This window comes from Toxorhynchites rutilus, chromosome 2 (assembly GCF_029784135.1).
Source record: "Toxorhynchites rutilus septentrionalis strain SRP chromosome 2, ASM2978413v1, whole genome shotgun sequence".
Taxonomy (NCBI): Eukaryota; Metazoa; Arthropoda; class Insecta; order Diptera; family Culicidae; genus Toxorhynchites; species Toxorhynchites rutilus.
Window position 1 is genome coordinate 21,304,450 of NC_073745.1, and position 21,049 is coordinate 21,325,498.

Below are 21,049 nucleotides of genomic sequence, written 5' to 3' on the forward strand. Positions count from 1 at the left end.
GATATTAAAAAAAGAGTTTATTTCGCTTGTTTAATCACCAAGAAAGTGAATGTCGTTCTGGAATTTTGTATGTGATTAGGTTTCGCTTTCCAGTAGCAAAACTTCCTCCACTAAGGGTGACAGCTGCGCTTATCTCGAGTATGAGAAAGTAATGCAACTTTTTTCGAGGCCAGTAATATAAACAGAAGTGTTTCTTTTAAGAATAGCGCAAAATGATGAGAAGTGTTTATATTCCTAGTAGTTTCAAGCCACCAATGTATGGCTCTGTATGCATGCTATGGCGAACGCTTGTTTGGCGCTTGGTTTACGTTGTACGAACGACGCCTGGAGGTGCAATTTCACTGAGGCAATACTAAATAACATGTAGCATGATATTTGATACTTGCAAGTGTTGTCATTGTTGTTGTTTTCTCGCGGTGCCAAAGATATATTGATATAATCGACTGTAACCGAGTCTATATTAATTGCGAAAAAGGCCACCGGAAAAGCGTTCGAGGTAAATTTTTAATGCATTGACATGAAATAAATTGCGACATACGATCAGCTAGTGTATTGTTCTGTGAAAGCAAGAATGAATCATCAGTCAATTATCGTCAACTGATTCTACAATGAAAAAAACATTTCAGAGATTGTTCTATTAAGCAGTTGTTTCTAAAATTTCACAGCATTATAGAATAATATCCGAAGCTTTAAACAAACGACTTTTATAATATAACAGCGTAGTTCTACGTCAACAATGCGGTCGCATCTTGGACACAACCTCCTATAATTTTTATTTTTACTGCGATTCTATTTTAAACATATTCAATCCTGAATTTTTGTTTTGTATCTGATAAAGCATCTGATAAAACTGATATCTGATAAAACATTAGGTTGTATATTTTCGTAATGTTTCTCATATTTTTGTTCGAATGTACTCAAATTTATTTGCAAACAGGCTGCCAAATAGTAATCTGTCAAAGGAGAGCGATGTTTTGTTTTCAATTGTATTCATAGTAGAAAATATTGTTTTCCGGTATAAATATATCCGAAAAAAGTTATCAAAAAATGCAACACATTTCTCAGAATTCCAACAAGTACAGTAAATATGGTTTTGAAATTGAAATACTTTCAAAATCAAGAGATTTTTAAAATATAACGCTTGAATGATTCCATTTTAATGTTTTTTAACCCTCACAGGACCATAAGATGTCCAAGACTAAATATGCCAATACAACGCAATATTTGAGCTATTGTGGGTGTAAAGTAAGCGAATCTCACCAGAAAAAGATAGCAGGGTGTATAAGTTTCCTATAATTTCATGGGAAATGTATAGCACCACAAATTGATAGTCTAGGTCTCTTTTTATGATAAAATTTGTCTTTGAGGCAGAAATTTTGCAAAATGAATGTGTGAATGTGGCATTTTTGTAAAAATAACATTGAGTCGAGAAAGGCGGACATTTGGTGGGAAAGATGGACACCAACTGAAAATTCCAGTTTATTCACTCGATAAGTTTTGGAGGTCTTCAAATAGGCCTAAAAAATGATCGAACAAAAAGGCTAGACAAAAATCACCAAGAATTTTTTTTTTATTTTTTCCATTTTTTCATGTCTAAAATAGCTTCCGGCATTCGTAACGACGAATTCAGATTATGTTTTAAAAATCGCTCTGCTGATTCGTCCATGATATATGGTTACACTTGCAAACGTAGTTAGTGGGCATCTGTTAAAAAAAGAAGGAAGAGATAATGAAATTGTTTTAAAAACAAAATGTTTATCTTTTGTCGGTGGAGTATCCGTCTTGCCCGACTTGATTAGTATTTTATTTTCATCAATAATTCTAGAATAAAAATGAGAAAACTTCACCGCTGAATTTGGAAAATCGATTTTTTTTCGATTCCAAATTCCTAAAAAGTCGAGATCTGATCGAAAAAAAATTTTGGCCTAAAATCGTCCTTCTGGGACTTAGTTTGAGTGGCAATAAAGGTAGGGAAAAAAATAATTATCGAATTTGTAGTACCGACCATGTATATTTTGTTTATTGGTCCAAAAAATGACCTGTGCAAATTTTAGCTCAATCGGATATGATCTAGGGGTTTCGAAATTCTTGTGGTCACAAATAACCCATATTAACTATGATTATGGCGTGTGGGGTAAAGTACCCAGAAAGCACACGCAAATGTTAGTTGCACGGTTTTGTATTACTGATTCACAAATTTCCCCTCAATTTTTTCGTACTAAATTCCTCAATTGTTATAAATGTTAGTACATATGCTTAAATTGTTCAGCGGACTTCGCCTTTCTACTACGAACCTCATCAAATCTCGACATTAGGATTGGTGTGTTTTATTTTCGTTGGAATTTGCTTTTCTATAGTGCTTCGACTTGTTAACCTTGGTTTTGATGGCTGTGTTAGGGAACACACGTCAGGTGGAGTAAAAGTTCCCCCGACTTGCTGGTATTTGCAATGCCAATTTCCCCCACGCAACTTTATTTTGAAGTGTGTGTTAGGGAAACCGTAAATTGGGCCAATCAAAATGGTAGTTAGGGCATTTAGATAGCGCTTGACGTTTCACAGTTATTCAATTGCTTATCTCAGGAAAACTAACATTTTATTAAATGTGATAGATGCGTAGAAATATTTCTCACCAATTGATGCAAACATCTTTCCGATCTATCGAGAAATGTTCGAGTTATAAGCATTCGAAATCTTTCATTTCTTCCTACATGTTCTGTGTTTAGGTTCTCATTTTACCCCCCATACATTCCGGTTAACCGTAGTTCCACGTCAAAAGTAATCTGCAGACCATGGCATCATCTCACACGTTATCAGGTAATTGGCTTCATCTCATTCACTGCGGTAATAATGCACTTATACACAGAGCAATTAATTTATTATATATTCCCAGCTGTTAAAACAGCAACAAATGATTGTGAGGCGATCGGTATTTCCTATCATCCTAGTTGAGTATTTCTCTCTCAGTATCTGCTACGATCGAATTAATTTGTCAGCAACAGATCAGCAACGATGTTTTATTGCCGCTTAATGCCAGTGATATTAGTTATATCGACGATATCGTTGTTCCAAAATTCGCTTCAATCTTCATCGAAACAATATCAAATTCCTAATTTGAGGGTAAGTAGAAACTGCACGCCATCGGAACAACCGTTCAGCTGTTTGTTATTCACATTCTCCAGGGCAACTGGTTCAAAGCGTTCGAGTTCTGCAGATCGATCGGGATGCAACTCGTCACAATTCGATCCCGAGCCGAGAATGACGCCGTGGCTAAGTACATACAAAGCACAGATAAGTACAATGACGTATCTAGTTCATTCTGGCTAGGAGGAAGTGATCTGGCCGAAGAGGGAACTTTCTCGTGGATGCCAACGGGCCAGCTGGTAACGTTCTCCAACTGGTCGCCGGGGGAACCAAATAACGCGTTCCAGACGGAACATTGCATACAGCTGGTCTACATTCCACGCTTTGAGCAAAGGTGGACATGGAACGATAACAACTGTACAACGTCATACATGTACTTCATTTGTGAGACCGCCTCGCAAGATTGTATAAAGGAGTTTTAAACTAATGTTTTTTCTCTGGAAAGACCCTGAAAATACCAGCGGTAACGATTAATAATCACATAGTGGGATTATTTGAGCGATCGAAAAATAAACAAGGAGCATGTAGTTGATCAACTATCTAATTTGTTTACTAGATCAAGCTGAGATTATGAACATGCCTCTCAATACTCTCCGTTCGGTTCATCATAAACTAGTATGCAGAAAAACACAGGAATTCGAATAAATCGTCACATGAAATCTTTACCATTTACTGGCCAGCAAATACTAGTGTGAATTATACAAAAGATATTTTGCCAAATTTGGGATTATTAGGTACAATAGTTAATAAAGCATTTATTAGGACTTTATCCTTATTTTTAAGAGTACTTAAAACGATTTGGAATAACTTTTGAAAGGTACAAACAGTTTTGAAATTTATCACCAAATAGCTGAGCTAAGTCACTGCAAATTTGCAATCGGTTGCCGGTTTGGGTCTTTCGATTCGGAACGACATTTTTTTCTCAAATATTAGTAACTTTAAATATCAGTAGACTTCTAATATTTGGCTGAAATTTGTCACCCTTCATCAATAAACTAAACTATGATAAAGCCTCAACAATAAACTTGAAAAAGTTATCCAATATTTTCTTTTGCTTGTAGTTTTATTTACTCTACTATTTTAACAGTTTTTTTTCTATTCAACTGAGGATCATTGTCCGCTTTTTTTACATTCATTGAACTTTTTCTAAAACCCTTCATTCAAAATATGGAAAATAGGTTTCAGAACTGTTATTCTATGAAACTCAGTAGCATGGAACCCATGGAAATGTTTGACTTTATATGATACTAGCTGACCCGGTAAACTTTATTTCGCCCAAAATTGATTTTTTTGTTATCAATACTTTCAATTCACGTTTTCTTACTAAGCGAACGTTCGTGGGACTAATCGCAGAACTGTTCATTGATTAATCTTCTAATTGACCCTTTACAATTTCCTTTTACTATAAATTTGCTAGTACTTCTACCACAACTTGTCATTATAATATCAAATTATTTCAAACACAATTCCGGTTCAAGATTTTTCAATCACTTGCGAATAACATATAATAAAATGAAGACATCTCAAATCGATTCCTTTCTCGAGTTTTGCGCTTACCAACACATTTGACGATCCGTTTCTATTTATATTGTTATAAGATTTTCAGGTTATTCCGGAAATTTTTAATTCTCATGTTTAGTTGGAAAATTATCTTGATTGACAAATGTGTGATATTTTCATGGGACCCCCATCCCCCTTCCAGCCCACATGCAAAATGTGGCTCCATTTGCTTGATAAGTTCTCGAGTTATGCAGCCTAGCCAGCCTGCTTCTACTTGTTGCATCCTGAGACGAGACAAGACAATAGAGGGGCGATTCCGGACCATTTTTTTCTGTCAAACTCGTACGACTCGCCACTCGGCTCCTGATAGGTTGATGAGGAAAATAAATAACAATGATAAATATACAAAATTTTCGGATTTCCAACAGTTTTACAGTGTTGCCAAATATATTCAAAATTTTATAATAGTTACACCCAGAAAATGGGTTATTATTTTCCGTAAGTATTACCAATTGTGTGTAAAATGAATGTCAGATGCAAAACACATCCCTACCAACGATTGGTACATTTTACTATGTAGTATCGGTAAGCGAAGAAAATGTGAGCATAACATTATTAACCTAAATGTCGATCTTGATTTCATCACAGAAAATGGTCGAATCAACCCAGATTCAGTACAGGTAAGAGACATCCTTGAAAATCAATTCAATTTATGTTCTTTAATCAATATTGAAACATTTTGGACAGCCAATCAATGAGCCGTGCCCGTTTGCTGCGGGAGAATGCAAAGACATTACTTCAATAATGAGGAGTCTGGGTACTTCAAGACACCAAGACGAGACCCACCGAGTCTTAGCTCCACCGCTATGCTGTCGGGTTCGATCAAGGGCAACTTCATAAACGATTTGCCGACGATTGTGATCGATGGTTCGATCACTTGGATGTTTTCCGGATTCGTCAAGACCTGAGAGAGAGGAGCCAGCTTGCGTTTGTTGTGATCACCCTTGTGTCAGGGCGAACCAGTCACGGTGAACCCAAGATGTATAGAAGTATTACTAAGGTGAGTCCGTATCTTCAGTAATTTAGCGAGGGGAGTGGTGAGTAGCGAGGAATGTGAGAGTTCATTAATATTTCATTACTGATGTATCAAGGTGTATATAATGTAGGTGGGGTAAAGGGTTGAAAATCCAACCGCGCTTATAAACATTTGGCAATAAAATGTTACAAATGTTGTTAGAAATTGGAAAAAGTGTTCGTACGGCCTAAATTGATCAATGGTTTACTTCTTGATAACTATAGTGTTATCAGTTTTAGATGCTTAATTTCAATAATGAATTCTTTTTTTTGGAATTGAATCGCTGATTTGAACTATCCATGAACTATTGATGTCATTCATTGATAACGTCATTGGAGTCCGGGTTCGTTTGTGACTCATTATCATACTATAAATACTATATTAAAACTTCTCAACTGCTTTTATAGTAATGAAATAACCTTCTTCATGTTTTTGAATGTCTCGTGACCAAAACAATACAGGTTTTTGTGCGTCCTCTATTACCGAGGAATCACCCAACGCGCTCTGCGAAACCGAATCACTCCTTCGTCACTGTTGGTATGCCAAAGGGGCGATGCTTGTTGCTGTACGACTGGATCGAGATGAAGAATAGAAGGTGGGAAGATTCACGGGTTTTGGTTGTGTTGAACTTTGATTGTGTTAGTAGCCAGGAAGATAGGAAGTTCACATACCAGTCAGATACGCAAATGGTACAAAATTGATTGTGTCAACGAATAACGTTGAAAGAGGATATACAGAAGCTAATTACAGATTTCCAAATCATATTTTTCGCATCATGAAAAAAAACAGAACATATCACGAACTATAATGTTTAATTATTTCTTTGATTTCAGAAATAGTATTCTAATGTCTACTATGTTTGGATTCTAGAGCAACTTCATGGAAGTTTGACTTTTGTCAGCAATTGTAACTACTTTTTAACAATTAGGGTGCTGAAAATTTCAGTCGTCCAAAACTAAGACGCAAGCGGAAAATTTTTCGTCTCAATCTAAGTCATACGGAGTCAATTAAATTTATTTTTCAAGTTGATTTTCCATACAAAAAATTGCAACCTTTTTTCCCATGCACTGTCAAATGTTTATCCGTCAAAGGAACAAAAGATTGTGTGACTCTGACTTTGTTCGTTTACGTTTTTGGTCGACGTAACGAGAAGTAAAATTGAATTGAAATTATTTTTAGAACGCTTCAAAAACACTGAAATTTCAGTTTCTGTTAAAATGTCGGGCCCTTACGATTTTGAACGCTAGGATTGATTTAGGAAAAAAAGTAGTTCATTTCATTTGCTTATTTTTACTTTTAATAACGACACTTTTCCTATGTAGTGGACTATTATAAGAAAAGTAACATACATAAACAAAATCTGTGACGTCACAGATTTAAAAAATCTTCCCACCTTTCATTTTCCATCTCGCGACTGGATATGGGTACTGTGCGTGCGAGATGGAAAATGAAAGGTGGGAATATTTTTGAAATCTGTGACGTCACAGATTTTGTTTATGTATGTTACTTTTCTTATAATAGTCCACTACATATGAAAAGTTTTGTAAATAAAGTAAAAATAAGCAAATTAAATAAACGAACTAGTTTTTTCCCTAAATCAATGCTAGCGTTCAAAATTATAAGGGCCCGACATTTTAACAGAAACTGAAATTACAGTATTTTTGAAGTGTTCTAAACTTAATTTCAATTCAATTTTACTTCTCGTTACGTCGACCAAAAACGTAAACGAACAAAGTCAGAGTCACACAATCTTTTGTTCCTTTTACGGATAAACATTTGACAGTGCATGGGAGAAAAGGTTGCAATTATTTTTCATATAAAATAAACTTGAAAAATAAATTTAATTGACTCCGTGTGACTTAGATTGAAACGAAAAGTTTTTCGCTTGCGTCTTCGTTTCAGACGACTGAAGTTTTCAGCACCCTAACTGTGGAAAAAGTAATTACAATTTCTGACAAAAGTCAAACTTCCATGAAGTTACTCTAGAGTCCAAACACATAAGAATACTATTCCTGAAATCAAAGAAAATAATAAACATTTTAGTTCGTGATATGTTCTGCTTTTTCCATAATGCGAAAAATATGATTTGGAAATCTGTAATTAGCTTCTGTATATCCTCTTTCAACGTTATTCGTTGACACATTCAATTTTGTACCATTTGAGTAACTGACCGGTATGTCTGGTATGTGAACTTCCTATCTTCCTGGCTACTAATACAATCAAAGTTCAACACAACCAAAACCCGTGAATCTTCCCACCTTCTATTCTTCATCTCGCTGTGCGTGTGTATGTGCATCAAGTATATGCATACAAGGTTATTATTATAGCTTATGGTGCCACACAGTTTTGAATTAACTTTTTAAACGAAGATAGGGAATATATCCTCATCCGGGTTATTGCCGGGGCTCGTCTTCTTGGGAACCACTGTAACGCCATTTTAACAGCACCACTGTTTGATGGAACTTGAGTAGTGGCAGCTTGTCATGTCCGGCCAGAATAAATAATAATAATCCTCATGCTTCTCCTGGAAAGGCAGTAATCTCCGTAGGCAATTTGAAGCTCCATGACTCCAGAAGTAATGGATAGTTTCGCTTTTCAGTCAACTATTGCAGATTGTTTGCCAGACAAGGATCTTTTTGGGAAACTCGATTTTATCAATTTACATTCTTCCGGGGCACTCTTCCGGTCAACTGATGTTTGAATTTCCTGCCCAGGAAATTGTTCGAAATCTGCCAGGCTGTACCTTTCGCCGTCCATAACCACGTAATCATATTCTGTCAACAAGTTTTCGTACAGTTTCCTCGAGAGCTTCTTTGCTGCCAAATTCTGTTTTGCCCGGCATAATCTGGGCCTTAAAACTTCTTAACCCGTATCGTATCAAGAGTTCGAAAAATCGAGCAGCCCTAGATCGTTAAATTCCTTCCTCGAGTTCTGCTCTTATCAACACATCCGGCGATCCTTTTTTTTGTATAGATAGAAGATATAGGAATGCGTTTCATCATCTCTCTGTGGGGGGGGGGCTGCCATACAGATGAAACACAAATTTTTGCATTACTCGAGAATTAATCAAGCAAATGAAACCAAATTTGGCATGTGGAGGTTTTAGGGTGCAATAAATGTTTTTACGGTGGTTAGACTCTCCACCCTCTCTCTAAGGGGGGCCTGCCATACAAATGAAACTAAAATTTCTACATTACTCGAGAATCAATCAAGCAAATGGAACCAAATTTTGCATGTGGAGGTTTTAGGGTGCAATAAATGGTTCTAAGGTGGTTCGATACTCCTCCCCTTCTCTCATAAGTGAGGCTACCATAAAAATGAAACACAAATTTCTGCATAACTCGAGAATTAATCAAGCAAATGAAACCAAATTTGGCATGTGGCGGTTTTAGGGTGCAATAAATGTTTCTGTGATGGTTAGGCTCTCCAACCCCTCCCCCCCTCTCTAAGGGGGGGCTACCATACAAATGAAACACAAATTTCTGCATAACTCGAGAATTAATCAAGCAAATGAAACCAAATTTGGCATGTGGCGGTTTTAGGGTGCAATAAATGTTTCTGTGATGGTTAGGCTCTCCAACCCCTCCCCCCCCTCTCTAAGGGGGGGCTACCATACAAATGAAACACAAATTTCTGCATAACTCGAGAATTAATCAAGCAAATGAAACCAAATTTGGCATGTGGCGGTTTTAGGGTGCAATAAATGTTTCTGTGATGGTTAGGCTCTCCAACCCCTCCCCCCCCTCTCTAAGGGGGGGCTACCATACAAATGAAACACAAATTTCTGCATTAATCGAGAATTAATTAAACCAAATTTGGCATCTAGAGGTTTTAGGGTGCAATAAATGTTTCTATAATGGTATGACACCTGTTCGACTACTTGAGCACCCCTATTATAATCAACACATCTGAGAACAACCTGCGCATCTCTATACAAATAAACTCTACACTCGCTTTGTATTTTTCTCTACACGAACACGAATAAAACCATATACAAGTTAACAATAGTATGATTCGGTCGCGTTATTTTTTACTCGTCCGAAAAATTCTATTTCCGAAAAATTAAAATACAGTCCACTTTAAATCGGAAGGAACATTGTGGTCCTTCGAACCGGATAAGGAAAAACCGGTGATGTGAAAATTAGTGGCTTTTAGAGCAAATAATTATTGAGCATTCGTCTGCTGTTGTAGGCGAGTGTAGTGACGCGTTAGCTGCATTTTGCACACGGCGGTCGCTTCGAAGAAAAACTGAATATCCGTTGCTGGATATGACGCTAAGCCGTCTCTGTGAAAACGAAAAAGATTCTCGAAAATTCCGACGATACGATATCGTAGCCATCGATAAAGCGCCGTTGCATTTTATTTCCTGGAAGGAAAGTGAACATTCTAGAATTTTCTATAAGAGTCACTCGGTGCGGCGTTTTGTTTTTCTGAAAATGGCTGGTTGCTTTAGTGGTGTGAGTGAGGAATAAGTTTACAACACCGCCGTCTAAAAAAAAAGATAATACACCGGGTGAATCGAACAGAAAAACAGGAAGTGGGTTATATCTATGGTATAACCGCAAGGGTGACGTAGGACTATCGTTGATTTAGAGATCATTTGTATGAAGTTGAATCTGAATTCATTCTGAATGAATGAATATTTGGAGAACTTCGAAAACGAGAGCGTTACGTTGGAGGCACAAGGTTTTATGCATCCAATATTGGATACGGAAATATCCTACTGATGGGGAAGAATAATCTTCAGAAGCTATCCTGTTGATTGCGATTGATTGAAAAACCACAAAACCAAATGTATTTGGTCACAGTGTTACATGGATAGAAAACATTCAATTAAACTCTTTCACATGAATATATTTTGAAAATTCCCAAAGGAACTGGCAGATTATTTTCCAGCAATGATTAGATCTTTCCGGAACTTTCTCGATGCTGAATGGCATCCTAACGGAAAGAGTTCTGCGCGTGTATGTGTCGATCCCTCGCCGTCCAGCTCGTCCAGCAACGATGTTGTCCAGTCGGTGTCCACACAAAGAATGATCGTTACTGCAGCGGAGCGGGGATTTTTAAGCTGACTGGCTGGCTCGAGAATTACGCATGTGTGATACTGCGACTAATGTTTCGTTCATTTTTTTTCTTTTTCCTTTCCAATCGTGCTTCATTCTATTTCGCTGCTGCTCTGGTTGCCCGTTTTGGTCGGTACGATTTGAGGAGCACAAAATGGACCAATCAAAAATGGGCACATAGGGCATTTGGACAATGCTTGATATTTAACAATTATTCAATTATTTATCTCAAGAAAAATGAAATGTTATTCGTTATGATAGATGCGTAGATATATTTCCTATCGATTGATGCAAAAACCTTCGCGATCTATTGAGAAATGCTCGAGTTATAAGCGTTCCAAATCTTGCATTTTTTCCTACTTGTTCAGTGCCTAGATTTCCATTTCACCCCCTATATCTTCCGGTTAGACGTAGTCCTACGTCAATAGAAGTGAATAAAATGGAAGAGCAAATGAAAGTGTTGGTTCATCAGAGAGGGGCAGTGAAAGGGAAGTTAACCCGAGTGAAAAGTGCATTGCGGCATAGTTTTGAAGAACCGAATCCAAATATTATGAACATCCATTTCTTACAACTTCATCAAAAGACGGTGGAGCATTGTTACCGCGAGTACAATGACTTTCAAAATAAAATTTACGAGCTACCCCTCTCTGATGAACGTCGTGCGGAGCAAATCGAAAAATACGTAGAATTTGAGTCGCTCTACAACGACATGGTGATACAACTGAGCATGTTGATGGGGCAAGCGACAAAAACTGCGGTTACAACGGAAGCTCCCTTACTAGCGTCCACTTCCGCGGACGTATACCAGAAACCTATCCAGCAATTTGTTGTTCCGGCCCAACCATATCTCCCACCGTTACAAGTGCCTTTGCCGACCTTCGACGGGTCGTATGAAAAGTGGTATTCATTCAAGTCTATGTTCACCACTGTCATGGACCGGTACCAGCAGGAAGACCCAGCATTGAAATTGTATCATCTGAGAAATTGCCTTGTTGGACAAGCGGCTGGTATCATCGACCAGGATCTAGTCAACAACAATGATTACGAAGCTGCGTGGATGGTATTGAAGCAGAGATTCGAGGACAAACGAATCATCATAGACAAGCATGTCGAGAAGCTATTCAATCTACCAAGGGTTGGACAAGAAAATGCTACTAACATGAGGAAAATGATCGATACGTGCACCAAGAAAGTTGAGGCTTTGAGAAATCTTGATCTACCGATTGCTGGGCTCGGGGAACAAATGCTGGTTAATCTCATCACGGAGAAAATGGACAAAAAACTACGTGTCGCCTGGGAGGCTCGACAAAAGAAAGATGTTTTGCCGACCTACGTTGCTACGCTGGAGTTTTTACAAGAACAGTGTCAAATATACGAGAAAATCGACACGAAACCAATGACGGAGAGTGTTAAACCAAAGGCGGTGGCCAAGAGCCACACGCTAGTTTCAACGAGTGAACTGAAAAATGAACATAAGTGTCAAGTGTGCAAGGCGCATCAAGAACTCTGGAAATGCGAAACATTTAGAAACAAAAGTGTCAGTGAGAAATATGATATACTGAAAAAGTGCGGATCCTGCTTCAATTGGCTAATGAAAGGCCATCGTACCAGTGCGTGTTCTTCGTCGCATTCCTGTCGTGAGTGTGGTAAAAGGCATCACACTTCGCTACACATTGATGATACTTCGAGAAAAATGTCCACCGCTACGAAGCCGGGAGAAGATACAACGACAGTGACTGTACAGCCCGATGGAAAACCGAACGTCAGCAATCAAGTGGGAACAACGACGCGTGTCAGCGATGTCAAGAAGCAGACTCTACTTTCGACTGCCGTGGTATGGGCCTATGGCTTGTGCAATATTCCGTATCCTTGCCGAGTTCTTTTGGACTCGGCATCACAGATGAACTTCGTCACGGAGAGATTCGCGAATTTTCTCTCGTTGAAACTGGAACCTGCTGACTACACAGTTAGTGGCTTGAACGGCAATAATACACGAATTCGCCGTATGCTGCGCACTACCATCAGATCCTGTCATGGAAACTACACTGTTGACATGGACTTGTTGGTGACGCCGAGGATCACTGGTGACTTGCCGGTGAAATCGTTTGATGTTTCGGACTGGCCTATCTCAACTAAGCAAGAATTGGCTGATCCGACATTCTATAAAAGAGGACGTGTCGATATGCTTATCGGCGCCGAATACTTCTGGAATCTGCTGGAGAATGACCGAATCGAACTCGGCCCGAATCTCCCAGCGCTGATGAACACCAAGTTTGGGTGGATTGCAGGAGGAGTGATCGCGATCGATGCACCTGTCGTTGCACGCACTCTCTGCCAGACCGCTGACGACGATGAATCACTCACCGAACTGCTGAAGAGCTTCTACAAGGTGGAAGCCTGTGACGAAACGCGTTTGTCCTCTGTGGCGGACGACGAAAGATGCCTTGATCATTTCAAGCGCACTCATCGACGAAATGAAGAAGGAAGATACGTTTTACAACTTCCTTTCAACGAACGCAATCACGAATTGGGCGGTTCACGACAGATGGCCCTGAAGCGTTTTCTGAACCTGGAGCGAAAGCTAGAAAAGCAGCCGGAACTTAAGGAGCAATACTCTCAATTTATTCGAGATTATGAGCAGCTCGGGCATATGAGAAATATACAGGAAGATTCCAACGAAGTATCAGATTCGGTGTATTATTTGCCACACCACTGCGTGCTGAGGCCCACCAGTACGACAACTAAACTAAGGGTCGTATATGATGGATCCGCTAGAACATCCACGGGCGTTTCGATAAATGATGTTTTGATGACGGGACCAACGATCCAGAAAGATCTAGTCTCCATTTTGCTACGATTCCGAGGATTTCAGTACGTCTTCACGCTGGATATTCCCAAGATGTTTCGACAAGTGAGTCTCCAGCCGTACCTACGGATCTTTTGGCGTGATAATAGAAACGATTCACTGGCTGTCTACGAGTTATTAACGATAACGTATGGCCTTGCGTCATCACCATTCCAAGCTACCATGGCACTGAAGCAAACAGCCATTGATCACGGGAACGAATTTCCAGAAGCTGCCAAGGTCATCGAGAAAGGAACGTACATGGACGACATCCTGACGGGAGCTGATTCTTTAGCAAAAACGTGCCAATTGCAACGAGATGTGACCAGCTTGTTAGCGAAAGGATGCTTTGGCGCTCACAAGTGGTGCGCAAACCACTCCGAGATTCTGCAAGACGTTCCTGAGTCGTTACGAGGGAACTCGTTCGAGGTTACGGATGACAACACGAAGAATACTGTGAAGACTTTGGGCGTGATGTGGAATTCAATTGAGGATTGGTTTTCTGTGTCTGTTTTGGACAACGACGACGTCTCGGATGACATGACCCGAAGAAGGCTGTTAAGCCAACTGGCTAGGATTTTCGACCCGCTGGGCCTTTTCGGTCCGGTGATTACGATTGCAAAGCTGATACTGCGGGAAGTTAGTATGTTACAGATTGAATGGGACGACCCAGTCCCCTACGATATTTGCTCCAAGTGGAGTTCGTAATGAAATGACGATGCTGAATGCGGTACATCTGCCAAGATGGATTTCCTCGAACGGGTTTTCAACCCTAGAACTCCACGGATTCTCGGATGCCTCTGACCTAGCATATGGGGCATGCTTATACTCACGTAGCGTTTCATCCGATGGTACCGTCCGAATGACGCTGATTTGTAGCAAATCACGAATATTGCCGAAGAAGAAAGCTAAGGATAAAGCTATTACCACACCCCGTGCTGAGCTGTTGGCGGCTGCGTTGTTGTCCAGACTTGTAGAGAAGTTTCTAGATGCTACGGAATTGGAATTCGTGACAATTAATCTATGGAGTGATTCTAAAATTGTGTTGGCATGGATCAAAAAAGGGCCTCAAGAACTGCATACTTATGTTTCGAATCGGGTAAGTGAAATTCAAAAATTAACCTCGAATTGCAGCTGGCGCTACATTCCTTCACACGAAAATCCCGCCGACTTGATATCTCGAGAAGAACAACCGAAAAAACTTATCAATGCGAATATTTGGTGGAACGGTCCACCTACGTTCAACCATGCTGTCGTCGAGACGATAGAGGAAGACGAATTCCCAAATGAAGAACTACCAGAAATGCGGACCGGTGTTGTACTGGCTTTATGTACACCAATTGAACGAATGCCGATTTTCGACAAGGTGAGCAGTTTTACGAAGGTGGTACGTTACATGATCTACTTGATGCGCTTCGTAATGTACATCAAGTCCAGGAAGAAGGAAGTGGTGAAGGGGCCACTTACTGCAGAAGAGAAAACGAAGTCGATACTTTTAGTAGTACGACTGGTTCAACGCGAATCGTTTCGACCAGAAATTGAGGCATTGATGAGCGGTGTTGAAACGAAACATAGACTCAACGGATTGAAGGCGTTCTTCGATCCTGAGGACGGCATTTTACGAGTTGGAGGACGTATCAAACGAGCCTTTATTCCGTATGACAGCCGTCATCAAATGCTGCTCCCTGCGAAACATCCGATCACCGAAGCACTTGTGCGGCATTTGCATTTGGATAACTTGCACATCGGGCAGAAGGGTTTGCTTGCTATAGTTAGGCAACGATACTGGCCGCTAAATGTGAAGACTACGATTCGTAAGGTGATTCGTAATTGTATTACGTGTTTCAAAGCGAATCCCTTCAAGACGACACAGATGATGGGTGATTTGCCAGCCTATCGTATCCGACCTGCTCCTGCTTTTTCGAATACCGGAGTCGATTATGCCGGACCATTCTGGGTTAAGTCGTCATCCACTGCGCGTAAACCGATTATCACGAAGGCTTATGTGAGCTTGTTCGTGTGTATGCAGACACGTGCGATACACCTTGAATTAGTTTCTGATCTTACGACAGATGCGTTTCTTGCAGCCCTGAGACGATTCACGAGTCGACGTGGATACCCAAAAACGATGCGCTCCGACAATGCGACCAATTTTGTCGGGGCCAAAACCGAACTACACGAACTGTGGCTGATGTTCCGTAATCAATATGCCACCGGAAAAATAATAAACTACTGCACCGATAAAGGAATCAATTGGTCATTTATACCACCACGAAGCCCTCACTTTGGAGGCATTTGGGAGGCCGGTGTAAAACAAGTAAGGTACCACCTGACACGGATTGTAGGAAACCGGAAGTTAACATACGAGGAACTATACACGACGCTGACGCAAATAGAAGCTGTGCTCAATTCGAGGCCCTTGGCATCCTGTTCGGATGACCCGAACGATTACACCGCCATAACACCAGCGCACTTTTTGATTGGGCATGAATTACAAACTGTAGCCGAACCGTCCTACTTGAATTTGAAGCAGAATATGTTGTCTAGATGGCAGTTAGTGCAAACCATGGTACAACATTTTTGGAGACGGTGGACAGCGGAATATTTGCCGGAGCTTCAGAGTCGAGTTAAATGGCTGAAAAAGAAGAAGATATCCGAGGGGGCCCTAGTATTGCTTGTAGATGAAAACACACCTCCTCTGCAGTGGGTATTAGGTCGAATCATAACAACTCATTCTGGAGATGACGACGTGACGCGCGTCGTTACAGTACGCTCTGCTAATGGAGCAGAGTTCAAGCGGGCAGTAACGGAGGTGTGCTTGCTGCCGCTGGATCAGGAGAATTGAAATCTACATTTCAACTCCGGGAGGATGTTCGACTACTTGAGCACCCCTATTATAATCAACACATCTGAGAACAACCTGCGCATCTCTATACAAATAAACTCTACACTCGCTTTGTATTTTTCTCTACACGAACACGAATAAAACCATATACAAGTTAACAATAGTATGATTCGGTCGCGTTATTTTTTACTCGTCCGAAAAATTCTATTTCCGAAAAATTAAAATACAGTCCACTTTAAATCGGAAGGAACAACACCCTTCCCTCCTCTGGAATGGTCCCATAAAGGGTCCCATAAAAATATTATACATATTTCAACCAAACATGACAATTCAAAATTTTCGGAAAACTTTGAAGGAAAAAGGCAAAATTCGGAAAATTTAATTCCCATATGTTCTACAATTACATAGTGACAACGGCTGTTAGTCCATTTGATGTTTGAGCTAGCGAAATTGATTTTTGTTCGAAACTGGAAATGGATTTAAATGTGATGAAACGCATTCCTATATCTTCTATCTATACAAAAAAAAAAGGATCGCCGGATGTGTTGATAAGAGCAGAACTCGAGGAAGGAATTTAACGATCTAGGGCTGTCTTTATTCTATCATATTCCATGTAACGGAGAAACATGTTATTTGCAAGTGTTTGAAAAATCTTGAATGAGTATTGTGTCTGAAAATGATCTGATATTATGATGATGAGTTTCGTTATAAATACTAGGAATTTTATAGTAAAAAGTAAATTCAACAGGGTCGATTAAAGATCAATCAATGAACAGTTCTGCGATTGGACCCATGAACTTGCTTATAGTAAGAAAACATGGATGTTTGAAGGCATTGATAACAAAACACAAATTTTGGGCTGGACGAAGTTTGCCGGGTCAGCTAGTTTGGTTCTCTTCTTCTTCTTCAATGGCACTAACGTTCCTAGAGGAACTTTGCCGTCTCAACGTAGTATTACTTGCGTCATTTTTATTAGTACTTAGTTGAGATTTCTATGCCAAATAACACGCCTTGAATGCATTCTGATTGGCAAGCTCTAGAATACGCGTGAACACAGTGCAAGTCGGAGGAAATTTCTTTGACGAAAAATTCCCCCGACCAGAACGGGAATCGAACCCGAACACCCGGCATGTTAGTTATGACGCTAACCACTCGGCCAAGGGAGCACAGCTAGTTTGGTTATAAAGCTTTAATTTCACTTTAAATTGATACACTTTTTCGGTCACAGTTGAACTAGTACAGACACAGATGAAACACAGTGGCTCAAACACAAATTATTTAGAGCATTTCGTGTATTATAATCACTTCTGAGAAGCTCGACAACAAGCATACGACTTTTATTCGACAGAGATCGCCGTTTCAAGGACGAACAACGCTAGAACTCCTTTATACAATCTTGCGACGCAGTCTCACAAACAAAATATATGTACAAATCTGTGCAGTTGTTATCGTTCCATGTCCACCTTTGCTCAAAGCGAGGAATGTAAACCAGCTGGGTGCAATGCTCAGAACCGAAAGCATTGTTCGGTTCCCCAGGAGACCAGTTGGAAAACGTTACCAGCCGTCCCGTTGGCATCCACGAGAAAGTACCCTCCTCAGCCAAATCGCTCCCTCCTATCCAGAAGGTACTGGACACGTCGTTGTACTTGTCTGTATCCTGAATATATCTGGCTATGGCGTCGTTCTCATCTCTGGATCGAATTGTGGCGAGTTGCATTCCGATCGATCTGCAAAACTCAAAGGCTTTGAACCAGTTACCCTGGGAGAGTGATAGCAAACGTTAACTACGTTCGTAATGACAACGATGTTTAACTTACCCTCAAACTAGGTATTTGATATTGTTTCAATGAAACTTGAAGCACATTTTGAGACAGCAATACGAATAACAGTACTATAGCTGATTTCTCCGAACTGCAGTACAACATTGTTATCGATCTGTTTTACGATGATTGAATCTGCCACCGCAACCGACACTGCTACAGAACATCACTCCACCACTAAGATGGGAAATACCTAACTAACTCTCCTTGGGATGTTCCAGTAAACCAGTTTGCGAACCAGGTCCGCTTGCTCCATAGTTCAATATCAGACTAACATAGTACAAACTCTCCGAAAAATGACGATGACGTTTTGATTTCACGCTATTAACCGACACAGAGCCCAAATCAAAATAATGAACGAAACAACCTGCTAATTTGTATAGAAGAACTGGTTTCTAAATGAAATTCGATAAGCCAGCATACACGACCACTAGAAACGGAAATATAACAATACATTCTAAATGTACAATTCTGTCGGGGGTACCTGATGTTATCACGTGAGAACCACTCATAGACGTTTTATCACATAACCAAACCGGACCAGTTTGGCGATTTTTCTCGTAGTAGTAACCTAGTGCTTCATAAAAGGTATCCTTATTTGTGTGATCTCTCAGACATAAAACGTTAAACTTTTTAACGAGCATATAATCCTATTTGGTTACTAATAGTTCGCTAGCTCTAGCAATAGGATCTGTTACCCGACGAAAACTTTCTCTCCTCCCAAACTGGTATTTAATTTCGATAGGATGATAATTTTTCTTTCAGGAATGAAATGTTTGTTTTAATGATGCCAAAGTTTTCTGCTTAGGTCAATCAAAATCCACACAAACGCTTTATCAGCATCATGAGCATTGATGGAGGACAACTATTTCATATATTAGGCTGTCAAAAAAGTCCTGCGGTATTTCCGCGAGGTGTCGTAAGCGCGTAGTTCTAGTTGTATTCATTGTATCGAGTCATACTGTAGCTTGTTGGAAAGGTATTTTTGCGCGCTATAATATAGTCCTTGACAGTGTTTTGTTTGGTTAAGTCGTTCGTGAGTTATAGTGTCGCAAATATGGAGCAAAATAAAGAGAAAATCCGACATATTTTACAGTACTACTATGACAAAGGCAAAAATGCATCTCAAGCTGCCAATAAAATTTGTGCAGTTTATGGACCCGATACAGTTTCCATTTCCACCGTACAACGATGGTTTCAACGTTTTCGTTCTGGTGTAGAGGTCGTCGAAGATGCGCCACGCTCCGGAAGGCCTGTCGTCGAAAATTGCGACAAAATCGCTGAATTAGCCGAGAAAGACCGGCATAGTAGCAGCCGTAGCATCGGCCAAGAGCTGGGGATAAGTCATCAAACCGTTATTAACCATTTGAAGAAGCTTGGATTCACAAAGAAGCTCGATGTATGGGTGCCACACACGTTGACGCAAAAAACATCTTTGACCGTATCGACGCATGTGAATCGCTGCTGAATCGCAACAAAATCGACCCGTTTCTGAAGCGGATGGTGACTGGCGATGAAAAGTGGGTCACTTAAGGTTGATTTAGACGATGCCAGTCAGCGCTCTAGTTGAGGTATCCAGTGAACAGAGAACAGACACTCTGTCCAAGTTACTTGTACCAGTATCGAACAAGTAATTGGCCTCTAACTTGAACAGAGTGTCTGTTCTCTATTCACTGGATACTTCAACTAGAGCGCTGACTGACATCGTCTAAATCAGCCTTTACGACAACGTGAAGCGCAAACGGTCGTGGTCGAAGCCCGCTGAAGCGGCTCAGACGGTGGCCAAGCCCTCATTAACGGCCAGGAAGGTTCTGCTGTGTGTTTGGTGGGATTGTCAAGGAATAATCTATTATGAGCTGCTTCCCTATGGCCAAACGCTCAATTCGGACCTGTACTGCAAACAACTGGACCGCTTGAAGGTAGCACTCATAAAGAAGAGGCCATCTTTGATAAACAGAGGCCGCATTGTCTACCATCAGGACAACGCCAGGCCACACACTTCTTTGGTGACGCGCCAGAAGCTCCGGGAGCTCGGAGGGGAGGTTCTTTTCCTTCCGCCGTATAGTCCGGACCTTGCACCAAGTGACTACCACCTGTTTTTGTCCATGGCGAACGAGCTAGGTAGTCAGAAATTAGCCACAAAAGAGGCCTGTGAAAATTGACTATCCGAGTTTTTTGCCAATAAGGAAGCGAGCTTCTATAACAGGGGTATTATGAAGTTGGCATCTCGTTGGGAACAAGTCATCGAACAAAACGGCGCATATTTGACTTAAAACAGATGATTGCAACTAATTTTATGAACAAATGAAAATTAAAAAAAAATACCGCAGGACTTTTTTGACAGCCTAATATATTGTGTGATGAATGTTTACATGCATCGAAAGCATGGAATAACAGAACCTTTACAAAGTTTTTAGTGAAATAACAGAGAATCAAAAAATCACAGTCTGTGTCATAATTGCTATCACTTTTTTGGCATTTATAATTTATACTTTTCGACAAATCATCACCAAATTTCTCATATCAAAAGAAAACTTAGTATCGAGATTTATTCAATTTCGTATAACTTTATTGAGCAATAAATTCTGTTTAAAGCAACTGCGTGCTGAAAATACATAACCTACCATAAACTAATAAAGAACAAAACCTAATAAAATGCAAAAATATGTAAACTTTTTCTACAGTATTACTTTGATAAGAGGACAAACATTGTGATGTAGGGAAAACCATTGGATTGAACCTCCTACAGAAACAAAATGT

The 21,049-nt window shown here is 40.0% G+C and overlaps 2 protein-coding genes across 2 annotated transcripts; one reads left to right on the forward strand and one right to left on the reverse strand.

Moving 5' to 3' along the window:
* The first annotated feature begins 2,909 nt into the window (after positions 1 to 2,909).
* On the forward strand, positions 2,910 to 4,185 carry LOC129767918 (C-type lectin 37Da-like). The gene is made up of 2 exons (XM_055769197.1): positions 2,910 to 3,117; positions 3,180 to 4,185. Exons 1-2 carry the CDS (start codon positions 3,010 to 3,012, stop codon positions 3,561 to 3,563), a joined length of 492 nt encoding a protein of 163 aa, XP_055625172.1. The 5' UTR covers positions 2,910 to 3,009; the 3' UTR covers positions 3,564 to 4,185.
* A 13,457-nt stretch (positions 4,186 to 17,642) lies between these two features.
* Positions 17,643 to 19,185, reverse strand: LOC129765642 (C-type lectin 37Da-like). The gene is made up of 2 exons (XM_055766052.1): positions 18,287 to 19,185; positions 17,643 to 18,228 (listed from the first exon to the last, which is right to left on the reverse strand). The coding sequence occupies exons 1-2, from the start codon at positions 18,392 to 18,394 to the stop codon at positions 17,845 to 17,847; spliced, it is 492 nt and encodes a 163-aa protein (XP_055622027.1). The 5' UTR covers positions 18,395 to 19,185; the 3' UTR covers positions 17,643 to 17,844.
* Positions 19,186 to 21,049: the final 1,864 nt, after the last annotated feature.